Source organism: Saccoglossus kowalevskii, chromosome 21 (assembly GCF_978046115.1).
Source record: "Saccoglossus kowalevskii chromosome 21, keSacKowa6.1, whole genome shotgun sequence".
Classification (NCBI taxonomy): Eukaryota; Metazoa; Hemichordata; class Enteropneusta; family Harrimaniidae; genus Saccoglossus; species Saccoglossus kowalevskii.
Genome location: NC_140661.1, coordinates 31,310,475 through 31,320,556, shown reverse-complemented (window position 1 = coordinate 31,320,556; position 10,082 = coordinate 31,310,475). Strand labels below are relative to the sequence as shown.

The following is a 10,082-nucleotide window of genomic DNA, read 5'->3' as shown; positions in this document are numbered from 1 at the left end:
TTTCGCTCTCGGCTTAGCCCCCTCACAAATAATTGGCCGCCCCTTATATGTACCTGAACGCATATTTACAGCTGAGATACAATAGGTTATATCTGACGCTAAATACCAAATTTCCATTAGCAATTAGCACGATAATCAATTAATTTCATTATGAGCATATTTTCACATGTCAAACTGTTTTGAAAATACTGCCTTAGCTACCCCTGAACGAATGCTGTCCACGATTTACGGTTAATATTCGATTTCCAAGCGACAAAAAATTCGCATACACCAAATGTCGCACGTTTAAATTGTAATTTGTACAACATGTCCCTCACGATTGAATTCTGAACTATAGAAAACACAATGAAATACAGAAAGGTGGGTTCCGTCTCGTCTGTAAACAATTACTAGTAACTATGATATGACTGAAATTGATCATCGTTACTATGTTGACATCTGTTAATAAAATCCAAATGCATAGTTAATTACCGCCAGCCTATTTACCATTCATGTCTTACTCACTAAGACATCAACAGGTGATTAATCATAAAATATCGAGATAATGCGAACGACTCAATGTCATCTCAGACAATTGAAAAACTATGATAAATACAGTAAATATTTGAATAATTGATTACTAAATATTGGCGGATAAAAATATAACATTTGTGGCAAACTGGAATTAATTGTACATTGTGTGGCTAATGCAGTATGTGCGTTCATATATGTGTATACATTATGTACCAACTAAATTTTCACATGGTCGGATGAAGTGATTGTGTGAATTATGAAGGAACGATTATTGAAATAAGCCATAATGGTTTACATTAACAGCCTCTATACCATATATACACTCTATACGTTGACCGAATCTCTGGTGCATACATACAGTCAATAACTGGGGACAGGGACGATCCGCAGATGTAATGTTTTACATTAGAAAAAAAGCTAAACATAACATTTGCAATTGCTAAATTACTCACAATACGTACGCCAGACATGATTGGGATGTGTATGTGATGGATTTACAGCGGTGTTTGAAGATATACATGATTGATACTCTGCCAAGATTGGCCGGACTGATTGATGATAATCACAATAATACCGATATCACAATTTGACAACTATATACACTATGTCCGGTTTTCTAAGTGACGCACAGAGAGAGTTATTGCTCATCATTAGTCAGACAATTGAGAAGACGAAAACGGTCGTATATTGCTGACTAGCATGTTTACGTTTATTGTTCAATCTACACGTCTAGAAAGTTGACAGTTCCCGCTTTAGTTAGGAAACATGCGTTCATTAAGGGTATCCACGGTAAAAGTAGGTTAACTAGCACCGAACCCAACCATATATAATTGAGCTCGGTTACAAATACCCCTTCTAATTTGTATTGCATACATCTCAATGAGCATTTCCTCGATACTAGATTAAATCGCAGTTTATATGAAGCCCAATATAAGAGATAGTGGCATCAATTGTTGAGGTATACGGGCTCAATTATTTTGAAATTCAAATTTCCATGTGTCTCACAGTATCGTGCATCAGTAATTTTCAGTATTATAGTCCTGGCGTTTAGATCATTTTTTACAATGATCCACCTTTTCCCTTAACGAACTTTCCAAACCCATTCAAAATTCTGAGAAAACTACCTCGACTGAGCATAAAGTTTGCAACAGAGGAACAGCGAATTAAAAATTTATATTCTCAAAAATTTGCTAACCATACTACTATATCAATCCTATACATCCTCTGCAAGCTTAGGTGTAAGCAAATAGTTTAGTAAGTAAACACGATCATCATTTGTTGTTGGCATATTACATGTAGATCTTAGAGAAACCGTTAGATTGTTATCCGATATTGCCGGAAAATAATTACCCTGGGCGACTTGGAAAATGACTAAAACTATTATAAAAATAACAGTTTTATTTATTTCAAGAACCAGCTCAAAAGAAATTACTAAAGACCACAATGGAAAATAAAAACAGGGTGCCGTAAAAATAAAGTAAATACACTTCCAGTCTCTGATCATATAAATAGACATGGCTTACGCAGAATACTTAAAAATGTCGGGACACCATTTACAATTTACATTCACAATTGGCGACTGACATAAAATATAACGCGAAAAGCGTTGTTATAAGCAACACGCACAGCATTCAGATTACAAAAAGTCATAACCTGACAGAAAAAAGGCACTTATTAAAATGGCTTTTGCATAAAAAGACTTCATTTGACGCTTTATGTCACAACTATCATTGGTATAATGTGTTCACAATATCAATAATCACTAACGAAATCCAACTTAGAACCATTTAGATACACGTGGGGCACGAATACTACTACTACGAGGAGGCAGTATATACATACATTTCAGTTTTAAATTTGGTATTATGAGTGTTGTCAACTACACGTAGGACTTCCTGTTTGTAATGCTATATGAGAAATCAGACTAGCTATCACGTGAAACCAAATGAAAATCATTCTAAAATAACGTACTTAACGTACTCAATTGATTCTGGATTCATTGACCAGGAAGAAAGAAATGACATTTGCAATAATAATCGTTGAGCAGGTTCGGGTTGTAATGTTCGGTTGACGAAATAGACGATACAACAGTACTGATTGGACCTACATGAATGCTCATAAAATTCACATAACCAATTGTTGTTGTTTTTTTTTGCTTTTTCCGACTTTTAATATGTCGTACATTATCTTCGGTAATAACTCCGAAAGTGAAGTCTTGTATCTTCAACAGAACGTAGCCGTTAAAAGTTGCAAAACGAGTCTATTTTGATCGATCATCGCTTAAGCAGCATAATTTTTTTTTGGCTCATTTAAAAAATACGAACGGTGGTAATATTCAAAACTGCATTTTTTCTGTCTTTTGCGTGCTTCAGAATGATAGACCTACGCCGATCGTATTTATTACAAAGGACCTGAATGTACAGCACTAATTTCACCCAACCACCTGCTCGCTTCGGCTTTTCGATAATTTTTTTCACTCGCCTTTGCAACCGCTTGTTGAATAATTTACGCTTTATTTTTCGACCGCGCGAACCCAGAAATATCGCCTATCTGCTCGCTCGAATTTTAAATACATGGCCGTGGCATCTTTGTGTTTTTTTGGGGGGGCACATCAATATTTTCCTGGTTTCTCTGCTCTTTTACCTAAGGAGTTAGCATTGCCTGTATCACGTAAATGTCTCGATATTCATATTGTTAAAACAAGATAGCAGCCCTGGATTCAAATGGTACACAATCCCGCTCTATCAGCTTGTTGTGGAACATTTTCATAACAAGAGGTCATAATTCAAGTTGCATTCACGAACGATACAAAGTGTGATGAATTGATGTCATTCGGAATTAAATAATGATTAATATTCGTTACATCCTCAAACTTTAGCATTAAAACAACGATTCCGACAACTCATGTGCCAGTGATCAGTGTTTGGACAAGCGGTCAATGTTTTTAATAAGCGAGTGAGAAAAGAAAGGGATAAAAATATGGTCGTTTTGCGGTCGGAAATTAGGCGATATGCGGTTGATTGAAAAGCAATAAAAGCGGGAGATTGGGCGAAATGAGTACTGTTGCCCGTTTATAGCTTATGGCTGTTACGGCCCGACCTGATTTCAGGTCGGTAAAATATGTCAACTCGCATAGGAGGGAACTGTAGCTCCCTGGTTTCGTGTTAACACCCCGACGAACAAAATAACCGCCAGCGAAACCAAGCGAGCTACAGAACTGCAGCTAGACCATCACCAGAAATGAGTGGACAATTGCAAGATGGCTGACTTCCGCCCGTGGTCAGTGCTCCCCTGTCAAATAAACATCACAGGATGTGCCATAGAGAATGCATTGCATAAACTTATATTAAAACAAAATATTATTTTGAGTTATAATTTTTAATTTTTTCACTTTTGTGTGCTTCGTAAATAGACAGATGACATTCCAAGCTTTCGATATGTTATAGACGTTTCCATTAAAACTCCATCATTAAATGGCCTTAAATGCCCAACTTGTCCTAAAACCTAAAATCCTACACTGGCCCAGTGTATTACCAATGAACGATGTGTATTTGTGTGCCAGACTCTATTCTACTCAAGTTTGTTCGATGCGTCACCAAGTGAGAACATGGTAGGAGTTGGTAGTACTAGTATACGCGGGGAGTGAGTCCAGAGAGGGAACAGCCAGCATCACGGGGGAAACTTGAAATCTCGACGGATGTTTTTCGTTCTTACATGTAATATTAGGTTTTGAAGGCTTCTGAGTTCAAAAATGATGACTAAATGAACCAAAAAGCATGCGTTTAGAGACAAACCCATGCAGCAGTTGGTTTGCCAGTACATTTTAACACCGAGGCTACTCTATTGACATTGGCTGTTTATTTCGTGGATTTGGCACTTGGGGTGGCTGATAAGCCGTGTCGAAAACGACCATTCTGTGCACGTTTTCGACACGGATTAAAAACCAGTTGTAAGCAGAAATGTTCATATGCCAATACCCATATCACTGAGTTCGTTGCTGAGTTCATCTATACAAGCAGTAAACAAGTGTGGTGATTGGATACCACCTTGCCTAACGCCATTTAGAGCACAGAAACTTTTGGAGAATGTGGATCCCCAATACTAATACAAAACGATTCTCGTAATTAAAAATACGAAACACGGTCGAAAGCTGTTAAAACGTCTAAAAACATACAAATGCAGGGCTGTTATTACGTATATAAAAAGCGACCGAGTTGCATTTGACCTACGATAAATATACAATCATGTCCTGCAATGAGTTAAAATTCAGTTTGACCATTACATATTGTTCGTGCCAAGATGGTAAATTTGAGTAATGAATTCTCCACATATTAGTAATGTCCATGCGACCATCGATCCATAAATTCTTGGACCTACCAACGTTTTTCCAAAACATGATGACACTCTTAACAAGGTTGCTATTAGCAAGAGCATCGTCGCTCATAGCATATTACTTTCTTAAGTTTTACAGAGTTTTAAAACATATTATCGGAGAATAATTAACCTGTACGACTTAGAAGATGGTCCCAATAATAATGACCATTAGATCTAATAGAAACTTTAGATTTATTGTCAACAACTTATATATTAGACCTAATAAAATTCATTAATTCATCAATAGACTTCCCATATATAAATATTAGATATATTCGACAATGTCATTAGACTCTATTAACGATATAGTAGACAATGTTATCCGATAACGGTAAAAGGCACGCCGTCGCGCCTTTCTTAATTATTCACAATATTCAGACGTTTATCATTTCACAATGATACATATAGAACGAGAAATCGTCGAAAAATAGGAAGATATACGCAAAATAGAATAATAAAATATTACATGCCGAAATTCATTCATTATTCATTCCATTGGGTTTCACTGTTTTAAGTCTGAAAATAACTACAGTCTTCTTTTATGCGTCTAAGTTGATTTTTTGATTGCCGCTAACAACACATACATATGAATGGTCTTAACTACGCCCTTAGAACTAAAATTTAATGAAATCGTATCGAAGACCACAGGTATATGGAGTGGAGATAACGTTGCCATGGATAAATGATTACGATGATCCCAATTTTGGCAAGAGTCGTAACACCCATCCCATATTTTGACAATTGTACACACTATGATCTTCGATCCCCGGGAATATTTTTCTCATATACATGTACTAGATCTCGATTATGTGATTCTGGTTTCAATCAACGACTCTTTTTAGGATATTGAAACAAATGAAATTATTCTGACATTCTTGTAATGCAATCGGCACAAAAGGTTTGTATAGCGGTTTGAATGAACGCTGAAACTAAATATACAACATTGTAAATAACCATGACGGTAAACCGCAAACCACAGTGTTGAGTTGCCACTTAATTCACCGACACCCACAATGTTACATTTTTAGAAGTTTTGTTGTAAGAGTCTGACACCTAGATGTTATTCACGGCTAATGCTGTGATCAACAACATAAAACAAAGTCATAAAGAAATCGTCAAGAAAATTTGGCAATAAGACAACCAATAATAATTATTATTATTATTATTATTATTTTTATTTTAGACTGTCAAACATTTGAAAGTCCACATAAAACTAGTATGAAAAATAATTAAATAAATGAAAACAAAAAATATATGTATATAGGTCAACAGAAATGAATGAAGAAAAGGAAAAAAAATGTCACGTTTGCCAATAAGTGTGCGTATTGCAATATTAATAGTACAACATATTATTCCAATGCTTGAACATGGGTAATAATCACGTGGGTAATGAAACAAGCAGCTTATCGGCTGAGATAGCTCCGCTGTTACCAATGCACATTTCAATTAAAGAACTGAAGATATCATTAGAAAATTAACAATATGTATTTGTCGCATACGACTTGTTACCACTTCCGTGTGACTGAGAATGTTCTAGAACCGTACTGTGTCTGGGTGGAATTTTTAGAAACTGGTTGAATAGGTAATAGAACACTGTAGGAGGCAATAGAAGGTAATGGAACATTCTAGAAATTTGTAGTAAGTTCCAGACTCATTATGTATGCTGATGTAATGGTCTATTTATAGACAGTGTGGGTATATATAGGGGAGTTGTTCAGCACTGAGATCAGATCGGAGATCTCGTTGAATTGTATTGGAGTTTAAGTAACTAGTTATTGGAGTAGTGGAGTTTCACCGCGTTATTGTACTTGATGTTTGCAGAGTATAATAATACCAGTACCAGTTGAAACCTCATCTGTTGGCTCCGTGTTCGCATTTCATCATCGCCGCCAGGGAAGTCTTTTTGTTACTGTTGCCATTTTGGTATTTGAACCATCACACCTGTACTATACCAATTACGGTAATATTACGTTGCGTGTGACAGTATTGTATTAAAGCAATCGGACTTGCTGTTTTCAACAAAAAATCGAAAATATAACGTTTTATCAAAAATATCCATCAAAATTAGATAATGGAAGAACAAAATCATGCCGAAATGAACAAATATGAGGTCCACGTGTAGTACCTAGATATGTAATATCAAAGCAATTGAACTTGTGGTTTTTAACAAGAAGTCTATATCAGCGTTATCCTTCAAATCACTAGTAAGCTTGTGACCAAGATATGTTAATTGGTCAACAAATTCCATTGGCTGTCCCGACAAATATACTGGTGGTATTTTGAAAACACTAACATTATACATGATATCCTGGTCATGCGCAAAGCGACCACATATTTCCAAAAGGCGTCTTAATCTTTTAATAGAGGGCAATGGCACACAGATATCATCAGCATAACTAATAGTAGTTTATAAATAAATAAACGCTGCTCGGACTGATAAGTATGATATATTGAAGATAATATTTGGTAATCGTAGTCCTAAATAACTATTAAAAATAGCTAGACGTTTCGAGCAATAGCTCTTTATCGATAGCATAGAAGCAAGTGTGATAACGTACAGGTAGAACATAGGAACGTAAGAACGCGCATGAACTATAAGTTAGAATCACAAAAAATTCCACAATAGAACAAATAACGCGCCTTAGGTAGTGAGCTCAACAAATGAGTTGAACTGTTTGTTAATCGTATATTTGGTCCCAAGGGAGATGTTGAGGTCAAATATCCGTTCAGTTGTATCACTATGAATGTTGTATATTGCATTTCATGTATTAGATGCGGGAAACTTTATATTGGTTCTACAGTTCGTCGACTGGGTGATCGGTTTGCTGAGCATCTACGGCAAACTAGACAGAAAAATCGTTATTATCCGGTTTCACTTCATTTTAATTCTAGTGGACATAATATTACAGATATGTCTATTTCTGGTGTATGTGTTGTCAATGGCAACGAAAATCAGCTCAGGCGTGTCGAGGAGGAAACTATATTCCGCCTTGGTACTAAAGAACCCCGTGGTATTAACAAACAGTTCAACTCATTTGTTGAGCTCACTACCTAAGGCGCGTTATTTGTTCTATTGTGGAATTTTTTGTGATTCTAACTTATAGTTCATGCGCGTTCTTACGTTCCTATGTTCTACCTGTACGTTATCACACTTGCTTCTATGCTATCGATAGAGAGCTATTGCTCGAAACGTCTAGCTATTTTTAATAGTTATTTAGGACTACGATTACCAAATATTATCTTCAATATATCATCAGCATAACTAAGATTGTTTAGCAACTTATCACAAACTAGACATTCACTCGGAGTGTCATTCAGTTGGATATTCAGATTATTAATTTGACAACACTTGTTTTTGGAAGCTCCAATATAAAAATACACACTTAAAATGTATTTCCCACTCAAATGATATGGGTAGAAGTCCGTATATATGCATACACCTCATTTCCTACAGTACTGTACAAGACCGGCCATCCTTGACAGAAATGCTCGGCTTTGTTTAAATTGCATTATATCGTAGGAAACTACTCTAATCAAAACTTCTAATCAGCGAAGAGTAAAAAAAAGAGTCATATTGCTGTTCAATTCACTATAATTTGTGTTTTTCTACAGGCATTGTTGACGATCAACACGAAATCATCGACCCACATCTGTATACTGACAAATTCTTGGCAAAAATGTCGGCTGTAAACTGGACGCATTACACAAAGGACTACGATTATAACATGACTGATTTTACATTCAGAACGGGGCACCAAGCAAGCGATTTCATTCTACAGGTAGTTGGCCACCTTTTATATTAACAGTGTTTAGTGACAGTGACATACTACATTGTTAAATTTCTATAGGTCGTTGAATGATGTGATGAAGACTGAATTTGACATGTACCATTCAAAAAAAATGTTGCTCTCTGGCTCAAAACGTCGACTTTCAATTTTATACAATGCAATTTTATACAATAAAAAAAACATTGTTCACTTTATCAAAGATAACACAAACACTCCCATGGCCATCTTTATCATATCGTGGTATAAGTTCGAAATACTCATTCATTTACACAGTTTTGCCCAGAGTTTAGTAAATTGCACTTGGACTTGCGCTCTCGTGCAGTCTACTCGTCGACACTGACCAAAACAGTGGGTTTATATCTGTAAAACTACTCGTTGCCTCGTTGCTATTGTTCAAGCTGTCTCAGTTATGGCGGACGTTTTTGTTAACAATTTTCTCGAATGTACTTACTAGGTTGTTCTCACAGCCTAAAACTCACCGAATTAAGAGTATTACTTCGTATGGCTAACAATTGTTAACGTTCTGGTTTAGGGAAGAAATATGTTAATTCCATATTGGACTTTGAAAAGAATTGTGGGATAGAAAATTCCACTGTAGGGGGGGGGGGGGGCTCACATCTTTTCCATAGAGTCTAGGTTAAAATCAGCTTTTACCTTTCCTATTTACAAGCAACGCATTAGTTGTTTTTTAAATGTATAGTATTATTAGTGGACTTCCCATTAATTTTACTGGGACAATTTTCAGATTTTTTACTGTTTTTGGCTGCAAGCTGTCAAATTATAGGGATATGTAAGTGTATCTGATTTCTACTCATTCATTTAATCTAATTTATAAATTAAAGTCCAAAAATAGAACCATACATTTAAAAAATGCTGACTTTAACAGTCCCCACCCTAAATGTCCTCTACAGTAGGATGTTATATCCAACAATTTTTGTACTCGGATTTTCAAAAAGTTATTGTCTTTTAAAAAATATATTAGACGACCATTTTCCAAAGAATGATATGTGCAGATATGTGGCGATTTCAATTAGCGACAACCTAATTATCATTATTAATCATATTAATTTATTTTAGTGTGAATACAGTGGAGAAAATTGTTCTTATGAAGATTTCAGTCACGTGTTCTCACATCATGGTAATTGCTTTACATTCAACAAACATGATGAAAACAACGCTGTTCTCCTGTCGAAAAGAGCTGGCACAGGTAACACATGCTAGATGGTTTATTTCTGTTTAGTGCGACATGCATTACATTACGTTGTGGAATTGTATAGTACATTACATCAATATTATATGTAATATCAATGTCAGATACTTAACGCCAACTTATTAGATAATTTACATTTTTTTTAAATAAAAAAGCCACAAACCTTCCTAAATAGGCTTGATTTAAATACATCCCTG

The 10,082-nt window shown here is 35.6% G+C and overlaps 1 protein-coding gene across 1 annotated transcript in view; it reads left to right on the top strand.

Moving 5' to 3' along the window:
* Positions 1 to 8,612: 8,612 nt before the first annotated feature.
* LOC102802040 (acid-sensing ion channel 2-like) overlaps positions 8,613 to 10,082 on the top strand; it is a 38,830-nt gene continuing 37,360 nt past the window's right edge. Inside the window, exons 1-2 of the mRNA XM_078005475.1 lie at positions 8,613 to 8,666; positions 9,753 to 9,882. Of these exons, the coding sequence (XP_077861601.1) occupies positions 8,613 to 8,666; positions 9,753 to 9,882 (184 nt within the window). The remainder of the gene's footprint in view (positions 8,667 to 9,752; positions 9,883 to 10,082) is intronic.